The sequence below is a fragment of the Rhyacophila brunnea genome, unplaced genomic scaffold (assembly GCF_057557595.1).
Source record: "Rhyacophila brunnea isolate RB1 unplaced genomic scaffold, BYU_Rbru_1.0 scaffold_14, whole genome shotgun sequence".
In the NCBI taxonomy this organism is placed as follows: Eukaryota; Metazoa; Arthropoda; class Insecta; order Trichoptera; family Rhyacophilidae; genus Rhyacophila; species Rhyacophila brunnea.
In genome coordinates, this window is record NW_028232796.1 from 25,274,568 (window position 1) to 25,290,198 (window position 15,631).

The 15,631-nt window shown below is 34.0% G+C and overlaps 1 protein-coding gene across 1 annotated transcript; it reads left to right on the forward strand.

Annotated features, from left to right (window-relative positions):
- Positions 1-261: 261 nt before the first annotated feature.
- Smyd5 (SET and MYND domain containing, class 5) lies at positions 262-15,484 on the forward strand. The gene is made up of 7 exons (XM_085942103.1): positions 262-412; positions 495-622; positions 3,739-3,975; positions 5,329-5,566; positions 9,078-9,255; positions 11,411-11,625; positions 12,723-15,484. Exons 1-7 carry the CDS (start codon positions 374-376, stop codon positions 12,849-12,851), a joined length of 1,164 nt encoding a protein of 387 aa, XP_085798229.1. The 5' UTR covers positions 262-373; the 3' UTR covers positions 12,852-15,484.
- The last annotated feature ends 147 nt before the right edge of the window (positions 15,485-15,631 follow it).

Sequence of the window (15,631 nt, forward strand, 5' to 3'; positions counted from 1 at the left end):
ACAATTGCCACGATAGGGGGCAAAGATTTTTTTTATTACCCTGATTTCCAAAGAGGTTTGACCTAATATTTATATTTAAATCTCAGAAAATATTGAAACTTGATTTTATTATGGTTTTCGTATTGATTATGGCTAGGTATATAAATAAAATTTATATTTGAACATAAAGTCATTTCTTGTCACACAATAAAAGCGATTTTAATGTTAAACATTTAGACCCAAAACCGAGTCCACAATATTTATCGTCGCACACACAACAGCCCTTTTAAAAAGTTTGCATTCGGAAACGTCAAAAGTTTAACCTCAAAATTAAAAGCGCTAAACAAAATAAATGTGATTGGATCAGCGTGCTAGGGCCGCATTTATTATTGAAATGGCTGGATATGAAATGAGAATTATTAATAATGACAAGGTAAATATAACGTTCGATGTATTCGTGAATAACCAGTTAAATATCTAATGAATATTAACTCATAATATTTCTTTTATATAAGGGGAAAGGACTCTTTGCTACCAAGGATTTTAAAGAAGGAGACGTTATTCTGGAGGAGATTCCAATCGTTTCCTGTCAGTTTGCCTGGAATGCAGCCTACAAATACCTAGCGTGTGACTATTGCATGAGGTAATCAAATTAGACTGAAATCACAGATTACTAAATTATATCCTGTTATTGTGACTGGGGAATTTATAAGTAAAATAGTATCAGCCACATATTGGATAGTTTAATTGGGTTAAATTAAAACCAGAATATTTTGATTCAATTTATTTGATGATAATTATCATTGGGTACCCACAATTGGGTACCCACAATTCAACTAAGGTTAATGCAAAAAGTAGTTTCCAGAGCCAGAAATGGAACCAAACTCTGGTACCCCGAGAACCCACTAATTATTTTGGAACCGGCACCGGAACCCTTGACTTCAAATCTTCGAACCCCAAACAGGAACTTTAAAAATGTTCGAGTCCTAGAGGAAAAAAATTAATAGTTTAGTAAAAATATTATAGACACCGAAGGTGTTGAAAAATACTTTGGTAATTGTGCCGCAGAAGTGGACACGAGCTTTTATATTTTTTTTTTTTACGAAAACAGTTTATTCCATGTAGACAATTATTATAATAAATACCTTTTTCTGTCGGCGCATCGGCTTTTCGATCCAAAAATCGTTAATTGAAAATTTGAAATTTTCATACATTTTGATACACCATTATCACAAACTAAGATTATATGAGGTAATATTAGGTTGGGGTAGGTTAGATTAGGTTAGGTTAGGTTTGGTTTGGTTTGGTTTGGTCTAAAACATGGGTGGCCAACCTTTTCAGCAGCCGGGCCAGATTTTTATTATACAAAACACAAAAAATATATTATATATTAATAAAATAAAAAAAAAAATGAGAATCCAGCATATTTATTAGATTGGACTTTTTAAATAATAAAAAATAATAAATTTTGGTGAGAAGTTTGATTTTGTGTGGCAGAACTAAGTGCATCAATATCGATATCTAGTGAGGTTGTTCCTACACGCAAACAGTTTTCCATATGCACATCAGTAATTTGTGTTCTCATTTGGGATTTGATATGCTTCATCCGACTAAAAAGCTGTTAACACTGTAGGTGTTTCCAAATAGCGAAGTAATCATTAGAGCATGTTTGTAAAATGCAGGATATTTCTCCTTGTCCAAATATGTTTTGTAAAACTCTTCCAAACCAACCTGATGGAATTTCTCCTTAAACTGTTCATCGCAACATATTTCACAATGTTCCATTTGTAAATTCACGTCTACGGAAAATAGCGTTGCAAATGCAGCAAAAAGCACACGGTGCTTTTTATAATCTTGAGCCAATATCGAATCTCAATTTGCGAATCACATTAGCACATCTAGCGGCAGCATTTGATATTATTTTTATTTTCTCACTGCTCCACGGGCCACAAGTTGATACCCAGCGGGCCGCGGATTGGCCACCCATGGTCTAAAATGAAAGTTGTAAAATCTCGTGTCCAAGTCTGCGCCACATTTACCAAAACTTCTATAGAGGTGAATGAAGTTGACGTAAAAAAAGACCTCTGGATATTTAGTTTGTGACTTGCGATTGCAGGTTCTTTGAAAAAAAACTTCACACTTCTATGACATTCCACCATAATTTTAGATTTACCTAATTAGTTGATTATACACCTATATGATACTATGTGCACATATTGCTAAAATAAGTCTTATATACTTAAATTAGATTGGATAGTGTATAATTAAATTTTACTTCAATTTGACTTTTCAAATATCTCACATATTGCTGTATCAAAGCATTTGAATATTAATTTTAGCTATACATACATAAAGATTAAGCGTCGTGGGTGCCAGGTTCGAATCCTGGGTCTGGCAAGTACACATTATTTTTCAATTTGTGTATGAGTCAGAGTATGGACCTAATAGGTTGAGCAAGTGGCTGACATCCATTTCTCGTAAAAACAAAATCTGTCATCCTTTTCACTGCCGGTAGGTGTATGTATGGCGGTACCTTGCACACCGCGAATTTTATTGTAAAAATAAAATAAAATCAATTTACATTTCAAGTGGTAAAAACGAATTCTGTTTCAATTGTGAGTATGTGATGACATTCCCAATATATGTCGTTGTGTGTTCAACATATTTGTATGTATAAAATAATTGATTTACCCCCCCGATTTACCCCCGTTTGCCATTTAAAGCGGGACGTCCAAAGACGTTCACGGAAAAGTTTGCGTCTTAAGACGTCATTGGCAGCTCCACTCCACTATGTAGAGGCCCATATGATCTTATTAGGATCGGACATGGTCGGAATAATACATACATAAATACCTGTGGAAATATACTCCCTCGTCAATTTCATATAGGCAACGTCAAACGATATATTGAGTATTATTTTGAAGATGAATAATCAAATGAAATGTAAACAAAGCAACAGACTTCAAACCAGAACGCTAGCTATTTTGTTTTTGGTGCAACTGGTAGAAGAAGAAAATAATAAACTTGTTACAGACCTACAGAGTTATCTGAAGAATGGGATGGAGGAGCCACTGTCGAAAACTACCCGATCAAGACTCGTAACTGGACAAAATCTGACATTCTGAATGACATTTTCAAAATGGCATCCTATGGTAGTTCGTAGTTCCATTTTTGGCCATTCTACAGACAAGTTTGTAGGTCTGTACTATCACTTCCCTCCATTTTGAATGTGAAAACAAACTCACTTTTATCTTTAGTATTCTTTTTTATCGTCTGTATTTGGGATGAAGGTGGATAATTAACACACCGGAATTGTTTCGGAAACGACGAGGTTTATTTGATGATAATATATACTAGATTACTACATTTTATATAATTTATTTTTTTTGGATGACGAAATATGCGAGCGCGAACGAACAGTGTTTTCTCTCTGCTGTCAAAGACGCTTCCCCCGCTCAAAACAAAACGGTTACACTTCCGAGCCGGGCACAAATGCGGGGTTGCCATTCGTATTTTTTTTTTGACAATGTTGCCGGTCAGATATTTATTAGACAGATATTAAATTATTTTATTATTTAATTATTTTCGCAATCAGCCGTTACTATTTGTTGGCTTCGATACCGATTCGGGCCTCTCAAGATACACAAAGACACCCCAAATGGGGACCATACGGGGGTGTCACAGTACCAATACACCCAAATTTACAATCGTTTGATTCGAAAATCGAATGTATTATATGTTTGCTTGTTATTATTTTAGGCCTTTAGAGACAGCTGAGCAAAATGTACAACGGTTAACGGCAAAACCAGATATAGTGTTGCCATTCCCCGAATGCTGTAGCAATCCCCTCGAGCAAATGGTGCAATGTGATAATTGTGGAATACTGTATTGTTCTCAAGTTTGTAGAGAGAACGCACGAAACGCGTACCACCAGACTTTGTGCTATGACAGAACAGATGGCTCTCATCCGCTTGCACAGCTTTTGGAAACCTGGAAGTATGTACCTATTTTTATCGTTATCTGTAATATAAGATGGAGATGAAAAATCTGTGTCTGCTGAGATGTTTGAATCACGTTCGTTAAGGCTAGGCCCACACTACGCGGGAATTCCGACGCGGAGGATGCGCGACGAAACGCTAACACGTTTATTACATATAATTTGCCGTCATCGGTCACATTACGCGGAAATTCTTTCCGCGTAGTGTGGGCCTAGCCTAAGAGAAGTCGTAACTTTTGTATGGCAGTAGATAATTCTGTCCTTTGTCCATAAAATTGAATTTTATATATATGGACATGCTTCATGTATAAACCCATGAAATATGCATTGGCTGTGTTGTCATGTCATTGTTAATTCTGCAGTATCCTCATAAAACCGTAGAGTTCAGAGGACAAATAAATAATGTTAAACGCTTACTATGGATTGTGTCAAATAAGGTGATAAGATTTAATGAGTATAATTGGCCTAATTTAAAAAAAAAAGAATGAAAGAGCAGTTTTAACATTACCACATAGGTAGGTATTCATGCCTGAAACAGAATTCAAATGTAACTGTTTCGTATGGAAAGTTATAAGCATTTTATTCCTAATTTATTCCATGTAAATAGTGTATAAAATTTTATTATTATCATAGCAACTTATCAAATTTTAATGTCTAGGCCTGGCTTGTAGTTCTTTAAACACTAAAAACATGAATAAAGCATTTGAGAACAAGTCCTCATTTACACAATGTTGAAAACAGTTTGGTCACGGGTGTACTTGTGTTTGTTTAATCCGCAGTTTAATACACAAAATAAAATAGGCACTAAGTGTGTACCTACTAATTACCTGAATCGAGATATAGGGGTTTTAATGAATAATTCATTTATTTTTATAAAATCACTGTTTTATTAGCTTCTCAATAGATTTAACATACAATCTCAATGTCCTTAGAAGAAGAAAAAATACAATTTATAATTAAACATCATAAGAAAAACATGTTTGAACAATGATATTTTAGAAAAGCACTACATCGCAACACTAATTTCTTAAAATAAGGACCAAGTGCCAACTCTATATCGAAAACGAGGAACTAAGTCTGAATGACACAATAACCAAACGGCACTTAGTGCCTATTTTTAAAATAATCACGCTGCCTCTTACACCCAGAGCCATCTTTGAATATCCATATAAGCTATAATATATTTTTTTAGCACTTGGACAAGAATTTAGGATATTGGCGATGGCACAGAAAATTTCTGCATACTCACTTTTTTTTCTATTTTCGGGTACTTAGTGCCTATTTTATTTTGTGTATTCAATTACGCCATGCTATTTGTCTTTGATAACATGATCAATTGCTTATTTTTCAAGGCAAATGCATTACCCGCCTGAAACTACAAATATAATGTTGCTAGTTCGTATTTTGGCAATGATCAAGCAATCTCCGGACGGTGAACTCACGTGCAACAGATTCAAACAGTTTTGCCATCGAACTGTCAACGATGACGCTCATTTAGTTCACAAACTGCTTGGAGACAAATTCGTTGGACAGCTCGGCATGCTCAGAGAAATGACCGCCAATGCAATATCTGGAGAGCATATCCAACAGGTAAAATATTCTCTCTTTTGATACTTCAATATCTTAAGACGGTGCTTCAGTGAAACGGCAAATAATTTTCAACTATAGGTGCGACGAAATTTCGGACTGGCTGGCAATCGGAGAGCGAAAATCGAGCTGTGCACACGTCAATTTGTTTTGTGATGGCACGGGGGAATTAATTCTTAAATCGTGTAAAGATGACTAAAAAACGTTACCCATTTACTTGAAAAAGAAAACATGTCAATGAATATATTATTATTATTATTAGTAATAGAACAATAAACATAACATTAAATGGATGCATGTTGACATTTTATGACAAATTATGTTTTGTTCTGCACGCGTCATTTGCACAATCTTCGCGTCGCGTAGTCACAATCGTTTTAGACCGTGCCCCAGCTGAAGTATAGCCTTAATAATTATTGAGTGTTTTACAACTATTTAGTATGAAAATTATCTCAATAATTTGGCATCATAAAAGATGATGTAATTGAAAATGGAAGCATCCTTGACAGTAATTTTATTTAACATTTTTTGTAGTATTATCTTTTTCATTTGAAATTGAAATGATTTTTAAAACCAAATACAGTCGATCTTGGTTATTACAAGAAAGATGAGACCAACTGAATTTGCTCGTTACAAATATTACTCGTTATATCGTACTATTTAAGCATAGAACATAAAAAAATCTGAAAAACAATGTAAAAATCCCCGAAACAAGCATGGAATTCATAAACCACAAAAGAAGTTGTTTATTGTAATGAACACTAGTAGGTATCTACTGACTTGACAAAGCTTGGATTTTTTACATACAATTTCAACCATATGCATGGATACTTTTTCATTGTTGTTGGCGAAAACACCAATTAGGTACTTAAACACTTAATTAGTGTCATAAACATAATCCGATCCCGGCAGCATCCTGCCCAGTCGGATTTTATTGCTTAGGGTCGAAAATGTTTTAAACGGTCGACACATTAACAGTTTTAAGAAAATTTTTGATGATTTTTAGCTTGGTATATCCGATAAGTAGCTCGTAATAAAAGTGAATAAATGTATGGAGAAAATCATAAACTAATGGTACGTTTACATTTGACACTAATATCGTCATATTTATGTATGACACCATATTCACTTAAGTGTAAACAGTAAGTATATTTGTATCTGCCACTTATTTTGCGTGTGTCGTCTCTCACCTACCACTTATTCAATCTACTTATATACGCAAATGTAAACACCGCGTATTCGACAAGTTCGAACTTGGAGCGATATATCACCGAAGTTGGACCACCGTCTACTTTTATGTCAAGTACCTGACACAATATTCGTAGTTTGACAGGTACCTAGTGAATTGCATATGTATATTTCTAAAACAACGGACAATCAATAATCATAGGTACACCATGAATGTATGCCCAACGTTTACGTTAATAAATGTACTGTAGCGATCTGTCAAAAATCATAGACAATGAGAAATAAATCGGATGTGCCGTGTTCTATGGATTTTGTTCGAAAATAAAATATCGCTTGTTCTCGGCACATACGATTAATTCTGATGCACTCTGTGAAGAAAAAATGCGCTTCAAATGGTTTTACCTAATTCATTTTGGCCCACACCTGCACTCGTATTAGGTACGATAATATTATATTGAATATGCAATGACGATCAAGTGCTAGATATCGCAATGTTACTGTTAATCGTTCTTCTACGCATTTCTGAATTGTGTGTCTTGTTTTTTGGCAAAAGGTCCAATCTTGCAAACTAAAGTTCACAAATTGAGTTGGATCTTCGATTTTAAACTCTGACATTAAACGGAAGGCACCTAGTTCTTCTCGTCGCTGAATCCATTCCCGCACCCATCTAGACCATTTTTGCCTCCTTTTTGTTGCCAAAAGACTTAAAATAATAACACTCGCTGCTTTCTTTTTTAACATTCCCATATTGACAACTGACATAACGTTTTTGAGAAGTATACAAAATAAGTGTCCGAATAAATTACAATATCATATGTAAACACCGCATATATTTATTCCAATGTTGCCATTGAATAAAGTGTCGAGACTTTATTTCAACGAGAAGTATACCAGAATTTTATGTCAGATCCATGCAGGTGTAAACAGTAAATGAAATTTTATGTCCGACACATAAAATAAGTATAACGGTATAAGTGTCAGATGTAAACGTACCATAATGGTACGTTTACATTTGACACTAATATCGTCATATTTATGTATGACACCATATTCACTTAAGTGTAAACAGTAAGTATATTTGTATCTGCCACTTATTTTGCGTGTGTCGACTCTCACCTACCACTTATTCAATCTACTTATATACGCAAATGTAAACACCGCGTATTCGACAAGTTCGAACTTGGAGCGATATATCACCGAAGTTGGACCACCGTCTACTTTTATGTCAAGTACCTGACACATTATTCGTAGTTTGACAGGTACCTAGTGAATTGCATATGTATATTTCTAAAACAACGGACAATCAATTATCATAGGTACACCATGAATGTATGCCCAACGTTTACGTTAATAAATGTACTGTAGCGATCTGTCAAAAATCATAGACAATGAGAAATAAATCGGATGTGCCGTGTTCTATGGATTTTGTTCGAAAATAAAATATCGCTTGTTCTCGGCACATACGATTAATTCTGATGCACTCTGTGAAGAAAAAATGCGCTTCAAATGGTATTACCTAATTCATTTTGGCCCACACCTGCACTCGTATTAGGTACGATAATATTATATTGAATATGCAATGACGATCAAGTGCTAGATATCGCAATGTTACTGTTAATAATCGTTCTTCTACGCATTTCTGAATTGTGTGTCTTGTTTTTGGCAAAAGGTCCAATCTTGCAAACTAAAGTTCACAAATTGAGTTGGATCTTCGATTTTAAACTCTGACATTAAACGGAAGGCACCTAGTTCTTCTCGTCACTGAATCCATTCCCGCATCCATCTAGACCATTTTTTCCTCCTTTTTGTTGCCAAAAGACTTATAGAAAGATAGAAAATAATAACACTCGCTGCTTTCTTTTTTAACATTCCCATATTGACAACTGACATAACGTTTTTGAGAAGTATACAAAATAAGTGTCCGAATAAATTACAATATCATATGTAAACACCGCATATATTTATTGCAATGTTGCCATTGAATAAAGTGTCGAGACTTTATTTCAACGAGAAGTATACCAGAATTTTATGTCAGATCCATGCAGGTGTAAACAGTAAGTGAAATTTTATGTCAGACACATAAAATAAGTATAACGGTATAAGTGTCAGATGTAAACGTACCATAAGATGTCAACAAATGTTTCCTCATTATATCCGAGATCTCGCTATTTCCGCGATCGTAATAACCGAGTTCGACTGTATGTACTTAACATTTTTGATGTAACAAAATGGTTTATGATTTACCGATCATTAATATTATTATTGTAGTATTTTAATAATACAAACTAAACTATATCCTTAAAATATCTTTTGTTTTTTTCTTTAGTTATTAACGGAAGAAGGATTCAGTTCGTTGGTAGCGTTGATCGGAACAAACGGTCAGGGAATCGGGACCAGTCCAATGGCCCAGTGGACCAATAAAACTGAAGAACTATCCATTCCAGAAGCAGAAAAAGAAAAACTAGATAAATTTATAGACAAACTGTATGAATATATGTCAAATGGTGAGTTTTATTTTTGAATATTCATCATTCATATTCTTAACAGATTTTTGTTTTACGAGATACGGATATTAGCAACTTGTATTAAAATATAAAAGTATAAAAGTATTAGGTCCATGCTCTGGGTCTAAACACATATTGAAATGCAAATGTGAATTTGCCAGATCCAAGATTCATGAGATCGACACTTTACCACTCATTGATAGTGAGCGCTACCGGTAGTCCCAAAAGTACCCGACCTGACGTATAGATAGCAGTTGTTGTTTGAAAATAGTGACCATGATAGAAAGTACCAACCTTATAAAGCCTAAGTTTGAAGTTTGACGACGCTACGTTGTTCAGTAATTATTTGTCAGCCATCAACAGTGAACGCTCTCAGTGAATTTGTAAACATGGAAAAAATTGGTCATATTTATGTGATACAATACTTTCATTTGAAAGGCTTCAGTCCAACCAATATCAAAGCGGTGCTAGATTCTACTCTGGGGGTGTCTGCTCCTTTGTTTACAACAGTAACATATTGGGTGGTAGAGTTTAAACGATGCTGTACGAGCTGCCAAGACGAACATCGCAGTGGTCGACCAAATGAGGTGACCATACCAGAAATGGTGACGAAAATCCATAAAATGGTATTGGATCAACGTCGACTGAAATTGCGCGAGCTAGTAGACATGGTAGGCATTTCAAAGAGTGCTGTACATCACATATTGACTGAAAATTTGGACATGAGAAAGCTGCGCAAGGTGGCTGCCACGATTACTTACAATGGAACAAAAACAGCATCGTGAGAATGTTTCATTCGAGTGTTTGGCGAAATTTCACAGCAATAAAGCAGAGTTTTTGCGTATATTCATAATCATGGATGAAACATGGGTCCATCACTTCACACCTGAGACTAAAGAACAGTCAAAACAATCGACTGAAAGGGGAGAATCGGCTCCAAAGAAGGCGAAGACAGTTCCATCTGCAGGTAAGGTCATGGCGTCAGTTTTTTGGGATCCGAGTGGGGTAATTTTCATTGATTATCTTCAGAAAGGAAAATCAATCAACTATTATGCAAACTTATTGCAGCGTTTGAGTAATGAAATCTAGAAAAAACAACCGCATTTGGCGAAAAAGAAAATTTCGTTTCATCAGGACAATTCATCAGTTCACACATCCGTTATCGCGATGGCCAAAATCAATGATTTAAAGTTCGAATTGCTTCCTCTCGCACCCTGTTCGCCAGATTTAGCCCCCTCGGATTATTTTCTGATTCCAAACTTGAAAAAATAGCTCGGTGGTGAAAGATTTGCCAACAATGGAGAGGTGGAGTCGGCGGTTGATGGCTATTTTGAGGAGCTCAACGATTCTCACTATAAACAGGGTATCAAAGTTATTGAACATCGCTGGAAAAAGTGTATCGACCTAAAAGGAAACTACGTAGAGAAATAATAAAAAAAAATCCCAATTTTTTTGTGTTTTCTTTGTTAGGTCGGGTACTTCTGGGACCACCCTCGTACATATCAAGTATTATTAACTTAAATACTTACATTAGATTATGAATTTTCTTTTTATATGTAGTACACTAATAGATCTTAAAACCTTATCATGCTCATATACTATATGAATCATCTATTCATAATTCAATATCTGTCATTAAAAATAGTTGATATATTTTTTTCTTTCATTGTACATATGTAGCATGTTTTTAAATTACAACAATATGCCCATTTTTCTTCGCCGATAAACCACTTATTGCAATAAATATAATATATAAAAAATTAGACATAATATGGACAGTAATTTATATCGTTTAAGTCATTAGGTATTTAAACATTTTTTTTGTATGCTTTTGGTGGCTTTAGTTATAGATGATTGCATATTGTGTGAAATTGTAAATCGAATACGTATAATTATATTTTTCGTTAGATTTTTACCATTATACGCGGGGACCCATGTTATAATACAATAAAATATACAGAAAAATGTTATCTAAAAATACAAAGTCGAGCAGTTCGTAAAACTAGCTAAATATTTGATGCGTGTGTAACATTGAAAGATTATCTATAAAATGGCACTGCTGTTTTGATTGTCAAACTTAAAATTATCCTTCTTTACTGCACTTTATAATTTCATTTCTGATTTTTAAATATGTACGATAAATGTATTGTTTCAGAATCTGGAGATTTTTTGAATACTGAAGGATCCGGACTGTATCAATTACAGAGTACATGTAACCATTCTTGTATTCCAAATGCAGAGCCTGCTTTCCCATACGGCAACCATTGCCTGCAGTTGAAAGCATTGAAAGAAATCAACATTGGAGATGAAATATTCATCAGCTATCTTGACGAGTGTATGCTTTCCAGGTCAAGGCACTCTAGACAAAAGGTGAGTAAACATTTTGCCGAACAGTGTGATAGAGAGACTAGCGTTCTCCGGTTCCGATTGGTTGATCGCTGTATATTCATTCTTCAAGAGACAAGCTTTCTTTTGACCTCTACAATTAAAAAACATTAAATTTCCAATCAATATCGATATGAGAGGATAACTTTGAAATTATCCAAAAGAAGTGTCCAGATCAGGGGTTCTTTCGATTATGAGACAAAATTGGATCAATATTTTCTATATACAGTCGAACTTGGTTATTACGATGAAGATGGGACCGACTGAATTTGCTCGTCATAAGCGTTATTCGTTATATCAGAGAATAGGTATTTTTAAATGAGCGGTCACATAACACAAAAAGTCGAAAATAAAAAATTTGAAAACCATCGTAAAAATCCCCGAAACAAGCATGGCATTCATAAACTACATAAACTGTAAAGAACGCTGGTAGGTACCTACCGACTTCATAAACTTGGATTTTTTACTTATTTCAACCATATGCGTGGTTACTTTTTCAATATTGTCGGCGAAAACACCAATTAGGAGGGTACTTAGACACTTAACTAGTGTCATAAACGTAATGTGATCCCGGCGGCATCCTGTCCGGTCGGATTTTATTGCTTGGGGTCGAAATGTTTTTAAACGATCGAGACATTAACAGTTTTAAGAAAATTTTTGACGATATTTTAGCTCGGTATATATGTTGCTCGTTATAACAGTGAATAAATGTATGGAGAAAATCATAAACTGAAATCTCAACGAATGTTTCCTAATTACATCCGAGATCTCGCTATATCCATGATCGTAATAACCGAGTTCGAATGTAATTCCATGTGATATGTTACAGATATATCTTTTACAAACCTTTCAAAATACTGTGTTTCGAAAGTGACAACTTATTGTGATAACCTCCCCACATACTGTATTAATTATGTTTCACTATAATAATACATAATATATGGTAACACTGTCAGATAGCACTGTGGGGGGCTACCTACTGTATTTTGTATTGGCCCTGTGGCTATGAAACCAAAGCTATTACCCAAATCTGGGTCGCAGGTGTAGATAAGTAAGTTAACAATTTGGTTTGATTATTGCAGGAGTTGGCCGCAAACTACCTATTCAAATGCTGCTGCGACAAATGTATTACTCAGATCTGCGAACCGGACGAAACGAGTGCCGAAGAGATGAGTGAAGGAGAAGGAGACATGGAAGACATGTCCGATTGATGTTCAAATTTCTTCAGCCTCTGCTTGCTGGGAATTTGATTCCGACATCTCAAACTGTGGATCGACACAAGTCGAAGAATGTAACATAAAAAGCTTTATAATACCACCTCGTTTGTGTTCGAGGAACATTCGATATTCTGCTGCATTGTTCACCTTATGTCTATCCATAGTACTGCATTTACGTTTAAATCGATTCATCTATGATCATTATTTTGTACATTAAAACACCAATATTTTATAATATTAATTCTATTCTGATTATAAAAAAACTTATACATTCATTGTCTATGTCTGTATTGTACAGTTGGTTAACAATATAGTTATAAGCAGCAGAAACAGTGCAAGAGACTTCGTACCCCTGCAACTAAACCGCCACAAGTCCAAAATTACGTGTTTTAAGTTAATTACCATGTTTCATTGTCTATCGTTCATAGTATATGTACCGAAAATTTCATATCTCTAAGTCATCAAATTCAAGTGAAAAATTCATTCAATATCTAGATATATGTATTTCAAAAACACAGTACAAAAATGCGATAGGTAAAAACTTCAAAGCTGATTTTCTCTGTTTGAGGTTTTTTGGATTGTGGCAGTTTAGTTGCGGAGGTGCGACTTGTGCGCTAGCCGTGCAAAGAATAATATATTTTTTTATTTACTTTATATTTCTTTGATATTGAAACCAAAACATAATATTTAGTGGACCCATTTTTGTTTATAAAAAAAATATTGTATACCATGCTCATTGTTCCATGTCTGAACAAAAAATGCAATGTCCTTTTCTCAAATGTCGGCAACTTATTACATTTGAAGGGCCTATGAAAAACTTGTATTGTGATGTAAATTAATTAATAAACCCCATTACTAATTAACTCGACTGTGTCAAATCGTTGTGGAATGTTGTGTCAAATTGTGAATAATAAAATTAGCGAGTAATCTTTGTTGCATTGTACAATTCAGAATTAAGAATTATAGATAGTAAATCTTATAGAATTCGTAAGACAGATACTATATTGTAATTTTATGAAAGTCTACAGTTAAACAGTATTCTTTTCACCGAAGCTTTAATACTGGAATACAAATAATATACATTAAAGTCATCGACTTACGTGAATTCGTTATGTTTATTAAGTTTATTAATAAATAATTATGTTATATATGGAGCATGTAAAAAAAATAGTAGTAATGCAATCTACGGTAATTACCAAGAAAAGAGGAATATTAATAGAAGAAATGGAAATATTGGTTATATGGATGGAAGATATGCAGCAACAACAAATTCCAATAAGCCTTAAACTCATACAAGATAAAGCCTTGAGTCGTTTTGAAGACAAAGTGTAAAAATGATGATAAGTGTTGATACTAATAAATTCACCGCAACCCACGGACGGTTTTAAAAATTTAAAAGTCTTAATAAACTACACAACATTAAAGTAACAGTGAGGCTGCCGAGTTATGCAGATACGGGGGAAGCTATGAATTTTATCAAGAGTAGCAGAAATCGCAAAAATGAGGATTACCTGCCACAAATTTTTTTTAATGTGGATGAAACTGGGCTTATTGGAAAAAAATGCCAGATCAGTCATATCATATATCCCAACTAGAAAAATCTATGCCAGGTTTTAAGGTGTGAAATGCTGCTGGGGATTGCAAAATCAAACCACTTTATCAATCAATAATGTTTTCTTAAATGTCCATTTTATTTTCACTTATCCTTTGAAACTGCAAATATTATTCAAAATAATTGCATGATTTAAAGTTCTATTCGACTTACACGAAAATCTTCGGAACAAATTAATCACGTAAGTTGAGGACTTACTGTAATCAATATATTGTTGATTTCATTATAATATATAAACAAAGTTTGTAATTTTTCTTTCAAATAATGCAAATATTTCTTGCTAAAATCATAATTTGGAAAAGAACTTATTTAAAGTTACAGATTTATTTGCCAGTGGCAGAGTGAGTACACACTCATGAAGCGGAAGGTCGTAGATTTGAATTTTGCGTCTAGCAAAATACACATACTGCTTTTGATCCAGAGGAAAGGCTCAATGTGTAGGGTGAGTGTCTTAACAAGCACTCCTTGTAAAAAAAGTCTGTTTAGCTAACCTACCGCGGAATTCAGTGTGCTCCACTGACGAGTGTACTACTTATGTACTTCAATTCATTTTTTGGTTTAATGCATGACAAAATTTGAATCATTGATTTTATGTTCCTATAAACTGTATAATAGCACCAATCTAAAATTTTCGATAAATAATATATTAGTATAAGTGTAATTAATTATATGCAGTCAATTTGAAAAAAACACCTAGATAGTTTTTAATCTTTAACGTAAAACAAATTACGATTTAAGTAAATTTAATATACTATTGACTGAAGCAAGGGAACACAATTCAAATTATGTATTATTTTCTTTCTAATGGATATAATAATGTATGAAGCTGGTGTTAAATTCAATAGATATTCTCATAATGTAGAAAAACAAACACATAGTTTGGTTTATAATTTGACACATTTAATGATTTGATATGGTTACAAATTAAAATTGAAAGAGAACATGAAAAATCATCATTGTTATGCTTGTGTACAAAAATATGAAAACTCAAAAATTATTAATAAAAAAATATTGCAACAAACATGTCTTTCTATTTCATCAAATCAGTTTCGAGGCAGATCTTACTTAAAAAAAGAATTTTACCTTGCCATTTTGATTATTCCGAAATAATCTGTAAATGAAATTTTTGAGTTACGACATTTTCCTACAGGATGGGCTCTTG

Bases quoted from the DNA above. Each gene is read 5' to 3' on its own strand.
- Smyd5 (XM_085942103.1), top strand. From the start codon at position 374: ATGGCTGGATATGAAATGAGAATTATTAATAATGACAAG. The intron at 5,567-9,077 runs GTAAAATATTCT...TTTTTTCTTTAG, and splicing joins CTGGAGAGCATATCCAACAG to TTATTAACGGAAGAAGGATT. The intron at 11,626-12,722 runs GTGAGTAAACAT...TGATTATTGCAG, and splicing joins CAAGGCACTCTAGACAAAAG to GAGTTGGCCGCAAACTACCT.